The sequence below is a fragment of the Petromyzon marinus genome, unplaced genomic scaffold (genome assembly GCF_048934315.1).
Source record: "Petromyzon marinus isolate PM22_M1 ecotype Great Lakes invasive population unplaced genomic scaffold, UKy_Petmar_22M1.pri1.0 PM_G_Scaffold_44, whole genome shotgun sequence".
Lineage (NCBI taxonomy): Eukaryota > Metazoa > Chordata > Hyperoartia > Petromyzontiformes > Petromyzontidae > Petromyzon > Petromyzon marinus.
Genome location: NW_027422996.1, coordinates 18,672 through 35,551, shown reverse-complemented (window position 1 = coordinate 35,551; position 16,880 = coordinate 18,672). Strand labels below are relative to the sequence as shown.

General features: G+C 44.7%; 1 protein-coding gene across 4 annotated transcripts in view; it reads left to right on the top strand.

Annotated features, from left to right (window-relative positions):
• The window catches only part of LOC142917259 (hydroxylysine kinase-like), a 31,663-nt gene extending 24,293 nt beyond the window's left edge, over nucleotides 1–7,370 (top strand). For all 4 annotated transcript variants that reach the window (XM_076061881.1, XM_076061878.1, XM_076061879.1 and 1 more), the window contains 3 exons: nucleotides 3,553–3,733; nucleotides 4,854–5,166; nucleotides 6,029–7,370. In XM_076061881.1, coding sequence (XP_075917996.1) covers nucleotides 3,553–3,733; nucleotides 4,854–5,166; nucleotides 6,029–6,203 — 669 coding nt within the window. In that variant the 3' untranslated portion in view covers nucleotides 6,204–7,370. The remainder of the gene's footprint in view (nucleotides 1–3,552; nucleotides 3,734–4,853; nucleotides 5,167–6,028) is intronic.
• The last annotated feature ends 9,510 nt before the right edge of the window (nucleotides 7,371–16,880 follow it).

The window sequence follows — 16,880 nt, the reverse complement described above, 5'->3', positions numbered from 1 at the left end:
GGATTTGGATATCCTTGTTTACACGCAGCTCTCTTAAGGCTTTTGCCTCGTTAGAGCTAATATTTACTTTTGGAACTTTGCTATTCTCAATTATTTTAGCAATCTCATGTCTAGTCATCTCTGCCTCATTATGTGGAAGGAGTCTAACTGCTGATTCTACCTCAGCAATTATCTCATCCACTGGAATTGTGTGTGGGGTAACGGCAAAGTTAAGGCCTTTAGAAAGGATAGAGACCATGTCACCGGTTAATACAGTGTTAGTCAAGTTCAGTACGGTTTTGTTTTTAAATTTTTGGTTTTCAGTAGGGATTTGTTTATTATGTAGTCTAGAAAATGTATTAATTTGGTTAGTTTTTGTTAGTTTAAACACATTATGAGCCGATTGTTGTGTTATGTTATCGATTATATTCCAATAATGCATAGATACACTATTGCTTATATCTAAGTGTAACTGCTTTAGCGATTCCGAAATGTAAGATAATTCACTCCTATTGTGCTGTATTCTCTCTATTAATAATAATTCGCTAGCTTTGTGTAGTATTTGGTTAGCTTTAGAAGACTTTATGTGATGTGTTATTTTAACTGCGTTTGGTATTACCTTTGAATCTCTGCACCTTTTGAGGAACGCCAGTGAAGATATCAATTTCATCCGCTTAATGCGGAGCTTCTCCAATTTTCTGGTTTTAAGAAAAGTATCCTCCCCATAGAAGTTAGTCAGTTTAACATGTAGGCTTTCGCGACCAATATTATTCATAATAAAGGTTTTTGGGTTAGATCGCGTTTATTTATAAATGTGTCGTAACCCTCCACCACCGGACACGGCCAATCAGCAAAAAAAGTGTCACGTTGACAAAAAGACAAATAATTCACTACTTTAGCCCACCGGTGTGTTGAAGAGTGAATCCACATTTACAGTTTGAGTACGACGTTTCGCTGGTAAATACATCCAGCATCATCGGGCAATTCGCCAGAATGGTAAAGCCCTCGCTTGCTCCCGGTTTTATATAGAGCAGCAGGGTGACGTCATCACTTAACTCATATCAGGTGCAGTGATTAGAGGCGGAGGGGGGGGTATTGTAATTATATAATCGATTAGTAATCAGTCATTGGTTATGATTAGTAATGAGTTGTAGATTGGTAATTCTTTAAATCAAAATGTAATGTGTATTATTTAATAATACGCTTCCAGGCCGCACTAAGCCTGTAGCTGTCAGAGCGATTAAAGTTATTCTTGTTCCTCTCAATTTCAATGGATTCTCTAATTAGTCTTTGCCAGTAATAATTAGTTTTACACACCACTGCAACATTGTCAAAATCATTTGACTGTCCTTGTTGACAAGCATGTTCTGCCACTGCCGACAGTTGTGTTTGAGATAATTTAATATTTCTCTGATGTTCTTTTAGTCTTACGCTGATGTTACGTCCCGTCTGCCCAATGTAGCAGCTGCCACATAAACAATTAATCCGATATACACCTTCTGTTGATAGTTAGGTAATGCGTCTTTAGTGCAAGATACTAGTTTTTGAATTTTGTGTACTGTACCAAATCTTACTGTAATGTTTTGCTTTTGCAAAACACAAAATAACACAGCGTTTACAGAAATCAAATGCACACTGATGCCTATCTGAATGCAGAATCACATCATCATCCAGCTCAGAAATCCTCTCTTATCAAGATGCTCATACATCGGGCTAAAACAGTGTCAGATGGTGAGAGTCTAGTGAGAGAGATTAAACACGTTAAAGACGCACTACGACAGAATGGCTACAATAATGCTCAAATTAACAGAGCACTAAATGCCAAATCACGATTGCAAAGCAATACTGCTGAAAGCGACCAGATTGTTAAAACAATAAAAATTCCATATATCTCAGGAGTAACTGACAAATTAGCCCGTGTTTTGCAAAAGCAAAACATTACAGTAAGATTTGGTACAGTACACAAAATTCAAAAACTAGTATCTTGCACTAAAGACGCATTACCTAACTATCAACAGAAGGTGTATATCGGATTAATTGTTTATGTGGCAGCTGCTACATTGGGCAGACGGGACGTAACATCAGCGTAAGACTAAAAGAACATCAGAGAAATATTAAATTATCTCAAACACAACTGTCGGCAGTGGCAGAACATGCTTGTCAACAAGGACACTCAATTGATTTTGACAATGTTGCAGTGGTGTGTAAAACTAATTATTACTGGCAAAGACTAATTAGAGAATCCATTGAAATTGAGAGGAACAAGAATAACTTTAATCGCTCTGACAGCTACAGGCTTAGTGCGGCCTGGAAGCGTATTATTAAATAATACACATTACATTTTGATTTAAAGAATTACTAATCTACAACTCATTACTAATCATTACCAATGACTGATTACTAATCGATTATATAATTACAATACCCCCCCCTCCGCCTCTAATCACTGCACCTGATATGAGTTAAGTGATGACGTCACCCTGCTGCTCTATATAAAACCGGGAGCAAGCGAGGGCTTTACCATTCTGGCTAATTGCCCGATGATGCTGGATGTATTTACCAGCGAAACGTCGTACTCAAACTGTAAATGTGGATTCACTCTTCAACACACCGGTGGGCTAAAGTAGTGAATTATTTGTCTTTTTGTCAACGTGACACTTTTTTTGCTGATTGGCCGTGTCCGGTGGTGGAGGGTTACGACACATTTATAAATAAACGCGATCTAACCCATAAACCTTTATTATGAACAACGTATTTTTGTTGTTTCCCCCCCAAATTTTATTCCAAGCGTCGGGGTGGAGCGGTGGCGCAGTTGTGCGCACACTGCGCTACGAACCCGGCCACCTGAGTTTTATTTCCGGCCACGGCTAACATTCGTGGCAAGTGATATCTGAACCAGTCCTGCCCCCCCCCCACCCCCCCTTGTCCTCTATCCTTCACCAACCTACACTGACCAGTTTGGCGAAGTATGGTCAAACACCCTACATGACCAACACTGAATACGGCAGTGCCTTGATAAGGGCTGTATGAGTTGTGCTAATTGGTGCCATGTCATGAGATGGAAAAAAACATCTCATTCTGTGCATCACCTCTGGTTAGAGAATGGCCCACAGAAGGTGATCTCACAAAACTACTTCTCAGATCCATTCAAGTGTCCTGTTATTCACAAATACCAATCAAACATTTGCCAGCCGCACGCAGGACTTGGGCAGCCCCACCCTCAGCTGCATAATAAGTCTAGATTTTTAGCTTTCGTGACTGCAAGGATTCATACTCTTTGGTTTTTTCGGTAAAGTCACGTAGGTAAAACTATAAAATGATAGAATGAAAAAAAATGTAGTTTTTTCATTTATTCTTTTATTTTATAGTTTTACCTACGTGACTTTACCGAAAAAAACCGAAGAGAAAATAATAAGTCAAGGAGAACATCTTTTCTGAAACGAAGACTATCCTTTGCTAGCTTGACGTTTTGCTGCCTTTAACTTACATGTGTACTCAACTGGCCAATGCTATGTTAATCTCGTATTGCATTTTTTGTCATCTTACCGCCTTCGTTTTTAAACATCTGCATAGTTTGAGCACCCGTTCCTGCACTCCCTGCAACGAGACGATTTCATCTGGAACCTATCAAACACCCACCTGCTCGAGTCCTACCTCTTCACTCTGGACGGCGACCCCAACCAGGGTCTGGTCAGGGAGGTCATCGCCAAGTTCCGCGAGGAGATCCAACCCAACCTGCACAAGTTTACCAGATGTACGCTCGCCTCGCAGCTTCACCCGGGACGTAGCTCCATGCCTCAGGGGGCGAGGGGCGCTTCAGGCCACCGACGAGGCCTTGAAGCCACGACGGGTGCCGCGTACGTGTGTACGTTGAACTTCTTTTGCACCGTACGTAGCCAACCGTGCTAATCGGAGGTGCGGGGGAAGGACAACAAACTAAACACAAAAAATCAGTTCAAAAATAAATTAGTGTTCAATCTAGGTTTAAAAGTGCATAGCTCCAGTGCCTTCCTAATATCGGAAAGAAGAGCTTTTCAGACGGCCGCAGAAGTGCATCTGAAAGCGCGCGATGCGGTGACCGTCTTTGTTTGTTCGATGGTTAGCCAAAAGCCGCTGCGAGGATCACCCGAGTTCGCATGATGGTTTATGCTGCTTGACGAGATCAGCAAGGTATTGTGATTCATTTGTGGCAAGCATTTTCTTTGCAATGTGCTTTACGTGATTACTTTTACCCAGCATACACAGATGCATTACAAGGCATGCATGTAATGGGGAACACTCGCACAGACACTGATCACAGGTGAAATCAAATGACAGGGTTATTACATTCAGACTACCAAATCATTTTTCAATGCATGCTAAATTGTGTTCAACAGTTTTTGTTACACATATACTCTTAATAATAATGTACAGCCCTTTGTCAATGCACTATCTGGACGAAGGCTTTCCCAGGCTGTGTAGGGTCATGGGGGTTGTTTTGCCACCTTCACCATGCTGGTCGGTGAGGATGTAGGTAGGATCCCAGGACTGGTTCAGATATCAGTGATGTTCTCCATGGCCGGGAATCAAGGGCTCGTGATGCGGTGTGCATACCACTACACACCGCTCCATATCTCGCCCCCGTGCAGGGTTGTACGACGCTGGTGGGTTATTGTAATTCTGTGCCTTTGAAGGCAGGAGAAGAAGTTGGTGATTCACTGAGACTCTGCGGGGGCCATTCTTAGACTCGCACACGCGGCTTGCGCAACCCCAATCGTGCAGCCGGAATAAAAACGTCACGGGCACGAACGATGACGACGGCGACGAGGGGAGGACGGTCAACAATAAAAGACAACGGACGAAATCAAATTCGACGTTTTCCCCCCTCGCCGCAGGCATAATCCATGGTGACTTCAATGACGACAACATCCTGGTGCAGGAGGTGGCCGCAGGAAGCGAGCAGCAGCAGCAGCAGCAGGGGCCCAAGTCGGCGGAGGGAGCGCCGCGGCACCGCGTCTCTGGCATTGTGGACCTCAACTCGATGATGTTCGGCTACCACGTGTACGACCTGGCCATAGCCATCATGTACATGATGGTGGAGAGCGGCGAGGCGATGGAGGCCGGGGGTCACGTCCTGGCCGGCTACGAGAGCGTGCAGGCCCTCACCGAGGACGAGAGGAGGGCCGTTTACTTCCTGGTGGCGTGCAGGTAAGAGCGGAGGGGGGCCGGGGCAGTTCGGGTCGGGTCTGCCCGGATCGCCGTTGGCCGCATCGGGAAACGTTGGCTTCAAAAACCTGTGGCGGTTGCGTAACGAGAATTAATCCAGGTCTGGCGAGAATCCGATAAACTCGATGATTGTGCGGCAAAAAAAAAGTGCTTTATTTTCTTTGGTTCTTTCGGTAAAGTCACGTAGAATGAGAATAAAATAATAAATTGATAAAATAACAATAATATTCTCACGACGTTTCGGCCACAACACAAGCGGCCTTCATCAGGTGAAGGGACGAGACTGTCTGGTAGGACAGTCCAAAGAAGATGAATCATTGCAGTCACGAAAGCTTTAAATCGAAACGTGCTTTATTATTTATTTAAAGCTCTTCATCAGACCAATGATGAATGAAGGTCTTGCCAATGCCATGTCGATCGGCGCGGTAGTTGACCATACTTCACCATGCTGGTTAATGTGTGTTGGTGAACGGGGGGGATCAGTAACAGTTAAGACATAATAATGCTGATTACCATGATGTTGCTAACAGCACTTTTACGGATGCTGCTGATGACGGTGATGATGATTATAGAAAAGACACTCATAGCGATGTTGTTTACGATCATGTTGCTGATCACACTGCTGCTGCTGCTGGAGACGAGGAAGATGAAGACAGCGACTTTCCTTCTGCTGGCACTTCTGCTGCTGACCACGAGACTTGATCCAACTATGGCTGCAATTCCTGGACGCTAAAATCCCAGCCGATCAACAAGTCGGCAGCAAAAACCCTCTTGAATAACAAACGATATTAACCGTCACGACAGCAACGGCGACAACAACAACATGGTCTACTTTTCCCCGCAGGTTCTGCCAGTCGCTGGTCATGGCCCGCTACACGATCCTGCGATACCCGCAGAACGCCGACTACCTGCTGATAACGGCGCGCACCGGCTGGGTGAAGCTACGCGAGCTCTGGACCAGGGGCCTGGAGGACATGCAGAGGCTGTGGTCCGATATTGCGGCACGGTACAGAAACTAGAACCGCGGTGGAAATCGAGACGGACGGCGAGGAGAGAGAAGGGGGAGTTTGGGGTCGGGGGGGGCCCACCGTGAGACACGTCCTCCCACTCGCCCCACCGGTACCTCCCGAGGCTTCGCAAGGAACCGGTTTCAACTTGAACGTGGCGCCGTTGGTTTTGGACACGTGCGATCTTTGAATACGGAATCTGAAAAATGTGAATTGCTCATGCCAGGCACTTAATGCATAGGGGAGGTTTTTCGTAGCTTCAGGTTAGGAACGTATTGTTGCTGCATCCAGCGCTGTTGACAAAACGGCATTCACATGCGCATCCGTGGGTGATAATAATAATAATACTGTCAGAATATTTTTTTCCCGTTCATTTACTCAGGAAATCCTGACTGTTTCTGAGATTTTGTATTCATGAAGTTCCAGCGTTCAGATGTTCGACCAATTCCTTTGTAGCTTGTTTGGCTCGTGAGAGGAAACCGGAGTAACTCGGAGATTACCTGTGCATACGAAAGGTGGTGGGGGGGGTAACACTCGACAACTGCATAGATGTTTTATATTTTTATTATTTTATTGTTTCCCTGCTACGTGACTTTACAGAAAGAACCAAGAATATAAAAAGCGTCACCGTACACCGACATCTGTTGGCCAACTTGCAGCGCAAGGCATAAAACGTCTGCTTTTCCCAGACAGTCTTCAAATTAAGCACTAAACCCAGGCTCTTCCCCGGTTGAGCTTCAAAGATCTGACGAGATTTGGTGCATTCTGGGTTAATTTTGTTATTTTGTGAGTTGCAGTTGCATTCAGATATTTTTGTTAATCTAAACTACAGTTGACCTTAGAACCCTCAGACACGGGCGTGGGGAGTCCTGGCCTCGTGAAAGATCAGTCGACTTTCTTGCGTTGCCATGACCTTCCACTCGGCGGACTTTGGGAACGGTAGTGTGGTGGGGGTGGTGGGTGTTTGATGATTTTGCTGTAAAGGTTTCCTCTACAAAAGTGGGACACTCCTGGGTTTTGCCACCAAGTACTAAGTCATGTTTTGCAGAGGGGTCAAATACTTATTTCCCTCATTAAAATGCAAATCAATTTATAACATTTTTGACATGCGTTTTTCTGGATTTTTGTTGTTGTTATTCTGTCTCTCACTGTTCAAATAAACCTACCATGAAAATTTTAGACTGATCATTTCTTTGTCAGTGGGCAAACGTACAAAATCAGCAGGGGATCAAATACTTTTTTCCCTCACTGTAAGTTCGATTACAGGGAATGACTATAACATGAATTGGAAGTGATATCTGGACCCCTTCAAACAAACCGCATTGACCAGTGTGGTGCAGTATGGTGAAGCAACCCATATAATATGGGGAAAGGCATCATCCAGCAGTGGATTGATCTGAGGCTGTGAAAATTGGCTAAGCCTCGAATGCAGATGCACCACGTATACACTGCCGCCTCCTGTCTTATGCCATTGCCGACGAGAATGTTGCGTTCTCATACTAAATTAAAACTATTTTTTATTTTACCGGGGCCCACTGAGCTATAAAGCTCTTTTTTTTTAGAAGCGACCTGGCCACAAATTATAGCTCAACGAAGTGGCTTATCGTGTGAAAATTTCTAGCAGCCAAATACTCCAAACGCATGCTTCTGAATTGGGAGGGAAAAACCGGAGGACTCGGAGAAAAAGCCACACGATCAAGGGGAGAACATCCAAATATACAGCAGCAGGCATCAGTCGAGATCGAACCAACGACCTCCTGTATACCAGGCGAGATAGTTAACATCTGGCCACTGTGCTTGCAGCCCATCTTACCCGAGTGAATGTGAGCTTGCATTCTGTGCTCTGGTAACCCGAAAGTACACCGCCAGTTTTTCAGGTCGCCCTATCCGATGAGAGCGATCAAACACGAAGCGCGATTCTCAGAGACAGCAATAATATAATCCCATTCCTCTAGAATTACTGTCAGCTGTGCCCCTATGATAGGAAAGGTTATGCCACTCTTCAGAGGTATGAGGTGCTCTCCTTTCCTTCTCACCTCATCTATGCCAACCGTGTCACGATGTATTTATTTCAATTGTGCCTCTCGTTCGCCAGTCTGATTCTTCAGCTTGTGTACGTCTTGTATCGAGTAGGTGGTGTGGCCAACACCACGCCAAAGGGGCCGTCCATAAATGACGTCACGCACCTGGGGGGGGGGGGTGTCAGACATTTGTGACGATGCGTGACGAGGGGGGGGGGGGTGATAAATGTGACGTCACATCAAAATGCGCAACTTTAAATAAATATAGACAACACGTTCCACTTAATTAAATAGACTTGTTAATAAATGTTTTCTCCTACAACATCAGAGTGCAGCGGCACAATAAATACGCACTACAATGACAATAGTTTAAAGCGATTTGAAGCATGTTTTATCTTTCGATTTAAAGCTTTCGTGACTGCAATGATTCATCTTCTTTGGTTCTTTCGGTAAAGTCACGTAGAATGAGAATAAAATAATAAATTGATAAAATAACAATAATATTCTCACGACGTTTCGGCCACAACACAAGCGGCCTTCATCAGGTGAAGGGACGAGACTGTCTGGTAGGACAGTCCAAAGAAGATGAATCATTGCAGTCACGAAAGCTTTAAATCGAAACGTGCTTTATTATTTATTTAAAGCTCTTCATCAGACCAATGATGAATGAAGGTCTTGCCAATGCCATGTCGATCGGCGCGGTAGTTGACCATACTTCACCATGCTGGTTAATGTGTGTTGGTGAACGGGGGGGATCAGTAACAGTTAAGACATAATAATGCTGATTACCATGATGTTGCTAACAGCACTTTTACGGATGCTGCTGATGACGGTGATGATGATTATAGAAAAGACACTCATAGCGATGTTGTTTACGATCATGTTGCTGATCACACTGCTGCTGCTGCTGGAGACGAGGAAGATGAAGACAGCGACTTTCCTTCTGCTGGCACTTCTGCTGCTGACCACGAGACTTGATCCAACTATGGCTGCAATTCCTGGACGCTAAAATCCCAGCCGATCAACAAGTCGGCAGCAAAAACCCTCTTGAATAACAAACGATATTAACCGTCACGACAGCAACGGCGACAACAACAACATGGTCTACTTTTCCCCGCAGGTTCTGCCAGTCGCTGGTCATGGCCCGCTACACGATCCTGCGATACCCGCAGAACGCCGACTACCTGCTGATAACGGCGCGCACCGGCTGGGTGAAGCTACGCGAGCTCTGGACCAGGGGCCTGGAGGACATGCAGAGGCTGTGGTCCGATATTGCGGCACGGTACAGAAACTAGAACCGCGGTGGAAATCGAGACGGACGGCGAGGAGAGAGAAGGGGGAGTTTGGGGTCGGGGGGGGCCCACCGTGAGACACGTCCTCCCACTCGCCCCACCGGTACCTCCCGAGGCTTCGCAAGGAACCGGTTTCAACTTGAACGTGGCGCCGTTGGTTTTGGACACGTGCGATCTTTGAATACGGAATCTGAAAAATGTGAATTGCTCATGCCAGGCACTTAATGCATAGGGGAGGTTTTTCGTAGCTTCAGGTTAGGAACGTATTGTTGCTGCATCCAGCGCTGTTGACAAAACGGCATTCACATGCGCATCCGTGGGTGATAATAATAATAATACTGTCAGAATATTTTTTTCCCGTTCATTTACTCAGGAAATCCTGACTGTTTCTGAGATTTTGTATTCATGAAGTTCCAGCGTTCAGATGTTCGACCAATTCCTTTGTAGCTTGTTTGGCTCGTGAGAGGAAACCGGAGTAACTCGGAGATTACCTGTGCATACGAAAGGTGGTGGGGGGGGTAACACTCGACAACTGCATAGATGTTTTATATTTTTATTATTTTATTGTTTCCCTGCTACGTGACTTTACAGAAAGAACCAAGAATATAAAAAGCGTCACCGTACACCGACATCTGTTGGCCAACTTGCAGCGCAAGGCATAAAACGTCTGCTTTTCCCAGACAGTCTTCAAATTAAGCACTAAACCCAGGCTCTTCCCCGGTTGAGCTTCAAAGATCTGACGAGATTTGGTGCATTCTGGGTTAATTTTGTTATTTTGTGAGTTGCAGTTGCATTCAGATATTTTTGTTAATCTAAACTACAGTTGACCTTAGAACCCTCAGACACGGGCGTGGGGAGTCCTGGCCTCGTGAAAGATCAGTCGACTTTCTTGCGTTGCCATGACCTTCCACTCGGCGGACTTTGGGAACGGTAGTGTGGTGGGGGTGGTGGGTGTTTGATGATTTTGCTGTAAAGGTTTCCTCTACAAAAGTGGGACACTCCTGGGTTTTGCCACCAAGTACTAAGTCATGTTTTGCAGAGGGGTCAAATACTTATTTCCCTCATTAAAATGCAAATCAATTTATAACATTTTTGACATGCGTTTTTCTGGATTTTTGTTGTTGTTATTCTGTCTCTCACTGTTCAAATAAACCTACCATGAAAATTTTAGACTGATCATTTCTTTGTCAGTGGGCAAACGTACAAAATCAGCAGGGGATCAAATACTTTTTTCCCTCACTGTAAGTTCGATTACAGGGAATGACTATAACATGAATTGGAAGTGATATCTGGACCCCTTCAAACAAACCGCATTGACCAGTGTGGTGCAGTATGGTGAAGCAACCCATATAATATGGGGAAAGGCATCATCCAGCAGTGGATTGATCTGAGGCTGTGAAAATTGGCTAAGCCTCGAATGCAGATGCACCACGTATACACTGCCGCCTCCTGTCTTATGCCATTGCCGACGAGAATGTTGCGTTCTCATACTAAATTAAAACTATTTTTTATTTTACCGGGGCCCACTGAGCTATAAAGCTCTTTTTTTTTAGAAGCGACCTGGCCACAAATTATAGCTCAACGAAGTGGCTTATCGTGTGAAAATTTCTAGCAGCCAAATACTCCAAACGCATGCTTCTGAATTGGGAGGGAAAAACCGGAGGACTCGGAGAAAAAGCCACACGATCAAGGGGAGAACATCCAAATATACAGCAGCAGGCATCAGTCGAGATCGAACCAACGACCTCCTGTATACCAGGCGAGATAGTTAACATCTGGCCACTGTGCTTGCAGCCCATCTTACCCGAGTGAATGTGAGCTTGCATTCTGTGCTCTGGTAACCCGAAAGTACACCGCCAGTTTTTCAGGTCGCCCTATCCGATGAGAGCGATCAAACACGAAGCGCGATTCTCAGAGACAGCAATAATATAATCCCATTCCTCTAGAATTACTGTCAGCTGTGCCCCTATGATAGGAAAGGTTATGCCACTCTTCAGAGGTATGAGGTGCTCTCCTTTCCTTCTCACCTCATCTATGCCAACCGTGTCACGATGTATTTATTTCAATTGTGCCTCTCGTTCGCCAGTCTGATTCTTCAGCTTGTGTACGTCTTGTATCGAGTAGGTGGTGTGGCCAACACCACGCCAAAGGGGCCGTCCATAAATGACGTCACGCACCTGGGGGGGGGGGGTGTCAGACATTTGTGACGATGCGTGACGAGGGGGGGGGGGGTGATAAATGTGACGTCACATCAAAATGCGCAACTTTAAATAAATATAGACAACACGTTCCACTTAATTAAATAGACTTGTTAATAAATGTTTTCTCCTACAACATCAGAGTGCAGCGGCACAATAAATACGCACTACAATGACAATAGTTTAAAGCGATTTGAAGCATGTTTTATCTTTCGATTTAAAGCTTTCGTGACTGCAATGATTCATCTTCTTTGGTTCTTTCGGTAAAGTCACGTAGAATGAGAATAAAATAATAAATTGATAAAATAAAATAACACAATAATATTCTCACGACGTTTCGGCCACAACACAAGCGGCCTTCATCAGGTGAAGGGACGAGACTGTCTGGTAGGACAGCGCTGGAGTGCTGTCCTACCAGACCAAAGAAGATGTTTTATCTTTTTTTTTGGGGGGGGGGGGTCAGACATTTGTGACAATGACGAGGGGGGGGGGGTCAAAAATCGTCCAAAATCGCGTGACGTCATTTATGGACGGCCCCAAAGCCGCTTTTGTCGCCCCAATGCTGACGTTGTATCCACAGCACACCAGGTACTCATTTAAGTCTGCGCCGACATAATTGAGGCCCAGGAAGTCACCGTTGTGACCACATACACACGCACGAACATTCGCCAATGCGTCATCATCGCCACTCCGATCACTTGGCGGCCGACGACAACGACGACGACGATGTCTGGGGCAGCTCTACCCGATGCAAGGATTCTGCCGACGGCTAAAGGCTCCTCCTCCCGTGCGCCTCTGGCGATGCCCCCCGAACAGCGCTGTGCCGAGATGGCTGCGTCAACGGCGGGCGCTGCGCGGCTCCCTGGCGTGTGCACCTGCAGGGACGGCTACTCGGGGCTTCGCTGCCACAAGCGTACGGCCACCATCTGCTGCTGCTGCTGCCGCCTCTCAAATCCCCGCCGTCAACTCTTCGTAGAGAGAAATTGGGGGGGGGGGTATCCGATTGGGATTTCCTTGGCATTTTTCCCTCTAGTCCTCTGCATTCTCAAACTGAAGTTTGTGGGCCAGTCTTCCACGGTCCATTCGCATCTCCCATTAGTCGCCATTGAAGTGTTAATTGGACCGTATCGCTGCATTGTATTGCAGGCTGCTGATTTTGTGGGAGTTGAAAAGTGGGCCGCAGAAAGGTGTATCTACTGGCTTTACGAAACACCTGTTGTAGCCTATAGTTACCTGTGTACTAGAGGACATCGAAAGAACTGGTTAACTCCTTGGCAGGTCGGTAAGCTGTACAATGTGGTTATTTATATAAGCATCGTGTCTATCTGTTGATTTGAGAGCTGGAATTGAGACATTCTTCCATATAAGCTGGTATGCTTGATTTGTCACATCGTGTTCCCTGAGATATCACAAATAGTGGCATCAAATGACTGCATCTAACAGAGAAATCCATTTTGATTTAAAGCTTTCGTGACTGGAGTAATTCATATTCTTAGTTCTTTTGGTAAAGTCACGTTGAAGGGAAACAATAAAATAATAAAATATATATAAAACAATAAAAATTCTCACGACGTTTCGACCATAACACAAACGGTCGTCATCAGGTGTGTCGGTTTGCATACATTTTTTTTTTAAAACGGTGTATTTATTTATTTATAAAAACGTTAGCGCCGTGCGTAGCGATTTGGCAGTTTATTTAGAAGGACTAGTCCATCTATCTTCTTTGGTTCTTTCGGTAAAGTCACGTAGAATGAGAATAAAATAATAAATTGATAAAATAAAATAACACAATAATATTCTCACGACGTTTCGGCCACAACACAAGCGGCCTTCATCAGGTGAAGGGGGCGAGACTGTCTGGTAGGACAGCGCTGGAGTGAGAGAGCCACGTTCAGATCACGGCTTTTAAGCTGTGTGAGAGGAACAAAGAGCCTTGACGAAGGAATTAGCATAAAATTTAGCATTGAAATGGCTGAATGATTAGCTTGTGACTGGTCACAGAAATAGCTATGTTAAAAGTTAAAGCATACACATCCGCAGAGGCACCCATTGTTAAAAGGAATTAACATAGAATTTAGCATTGAAATAGCTAAATTAAGGCATACACATCCGCAGAGGCACCCCTTGATAATGGGATTAGCATAGAATTTAGCATTAAAATGGCTGAGTGATTCGCTTGTAACTGCTACAGAAATAGTTACGTTGAAGTCAGAGCATACACATTCACCGAGGCACTTAGTACAAATCAAACAGGAGAATTTAGCATTGAAATAACTAGGCGAATTTAGCATTGAAATAACTGGGTGATTTGCTAGTGACTGGTCACAGAAATGACTACACATCTGAGCTATTCACAGTACTATATAGTGAACCAATAAAAACTAAAATATAAATTACCTTCATGTTATCAATAAACTCTATATTCTCCAATCAGCTAAGCTACCAACCATAAGTCGTTATATATCACAATGCTATATGGTGAAAAAATGGGTGGATTCTTACCCTCAAATTTCCGTACCACGGATAGCTACGGGCCCCGTTCAGACGGACGAGTTCGTCCATGGTCGGAACAGAGGAGGGGGAGAGAGACAGCTGCGAAGCCCTAGTATACTCCATGTTGTAAACCATACCATTAACCGTGGTGTGAGAGGTATTAAGAGGCAATGCTGGCGAAAGAGCTGCGGTCTGAAGGTCATCGTAAAATTACAATTAATTAAGAACAGAAATGATTTAACACATCTTTCCAGTGGTTACTAAGCCTGAATCCATCTTCTCGGTTAAAATTGTCTCTGTGCTTGTATATGTGAATGGCCTCATGAACGAATCTCTCATGGTAGCCAGTTGGTTTGCAAAGAACCTCAATGTCATGTGAGCCCACTGAATTGTAACAGTGATCTGCCACGGCAGAGGAGTTCGTCTTACCGTGTTTCAAGTCTGCTTTATGTTCACGGATGCGGTCCGAGATATGTCTTTTGGTTTCTCCAATGTAGCTACTACCACAGAGGCACTTTAGTTTGTAAACGCCCGGGTACTGTATGTCTGGAACAGCATCTTTTACAGATGGAACTAAATCACGGATTTTATGTACTGTGTTGAATCGGACCTGGATCTTGTGTTTATTCAGGATTTTGGAGATCTTTTTAGTGACCCCTGCAATGTAGGGTAAGGTGATGGTTTTGAGTGGCTCCACAAGAGGATCCTTCTTCATGACTGGAGTGATGGCTTTGCGGATTGTGTAGTCGGAGTAGCCATTAGCCCTGAGAGCCTGGTGTACGTGCTTGAGTTCACTGGTAATGTGTTCCTGGTCGGAAATGCATTGGGCTCTATGGTATGGAGTCTTGATGAGGCAGTTCTTCTGGGATGGATGGTGGTGGGAATCCGGTTTCAAGTAAGCATCTGTATGGGTAGCTTTCCTGTAGACAGAGTGGCTCATTGAACCATCATGTCTCCTTTTAATTAAGACATCCAGAAAGGGTAGTTTGCCATCTTTTTCGACCTCCATGGTAAATCTGATGGCTGGGTGTATGGAATTGATGTGGTCGCGGAATTGGTCTAGAGCAGGCTGGCCATGTGGCCAGATGACAAAGGTGTCATCAACGTACCTCTTCCATAAGGTCGGGCGTAGAGTGGCAGTCTGGATGGCGTCAGTTTCAAATTTTTCCATGAATACGTTGGCTACAACCGGAGATAGGGGGGAGCCCATTGGGGTGCCCTCAGTTTGTTTGTAGAAAGTTCCATTCCAGGTGAAGTATGTGTTGGTTAAGCAATGTCTCACCAGGGGGGGTACATCAGTATGCAGTCCTTGATGAACCAGGTCTTCAATGATAGCGATGGTGTCAGGTACCGGGACTTTAGTGAACAAGGACACCACATCAAAACTGACAAGCAGGTCGTTTGGGGACAGGGAAATGTCTTTGATTGTCGATACCAGGTGAGTAGAATTTAGTACCGCAGAGGTGGTTTTTCCAGTGAAAGGTCGCAGTATATCAGCCAGAAAACGTGCCAGTTTGTAGGTGGGGGAGCTGATAGTAGAGACGATGGGACGAAGGGGTGTATCTTCTTTGTGTATCTTTGGAAGGCCATATAATCTTAGTGGTCTGGCAGCAGAGGGTTTCAACGAGAACTGTTTGTTCTCATCAATTAATGCTGTTGAATCAGAGATAATTTTGTTCGTTTTGGTGACCAGGCTGTTGGTGGGATCTCTTTTTATTTTTGTATAGCTGCCATCGTTGAGTAGTTCTTGAATTTTGTTGTTATATTCTGTTTTGTCCATGATGACAGTGGCAATGCCTTTGTCGGCTGAGAGAACGTCGTTCTCTCAGCCGACAAAGGCAATGCCAAAAATATCTGAAATCGCTGCAACCTTCAAAAACGCTAAGATGCCAGCTAGCAACCTCAGCAAAGATGAGCGTTTTGAATTATATAAATTAAAAAAGAGGGATGATATTGTAGTCCTCTCAGCTGACAAGGGCAATGCTACTGTCATCATGGATAAAATAGAATACAACAACAAAATTAAAGAATTACTCGACGATGGTAGTTATACAAAAATAAAAAGAGATCCCACCAACAGCCTCGTCACACAAACCAACAAAATAATTTCTGATTCAACCGCATTAATTGATCAATCTAAACAGTTTTCGTCGAAACCTTCTGCTGCCAGGCCACTAAGATTATACGGCTTAACAAAAATACATAAAGTAGATACACCCCTTCGTCCCATCGTCTCTACTATCAACTCCCCCACCTACAAACTGGCTCGTTTTTTGTCTGAAATCCTGCATCCTTTCACTGGAAAAACCACCTCTGCGGTACAAAATTCTACTCACCTGGTATCGACAATCAAGGGTATTTCCCTGTCCCCAGACGACCTGCTTGTCAGTTTTGATGTAGTTTCCTTATTCACCAAGGTTTCTGTACCTGACACCATCGCAATCATTGAAGACTTGGTTCATCAAGGACTAAACACTGAGGTACCCCCCCTGGTGAGACACTGTTTAACCAATACATACTTCACTTGGAATGGAACTTTCTACAAACAAACTGAGGGCACCCCAATGGGCTCCCCCCTATCTCCGGTTATAGCTAACATTTTCATGGAGAAATTTGAGACTGACGCCATCCAGACTGCCACTCTGCGCCCAACCTTATGGAAGAGGTACGTGGATGACACTTTTG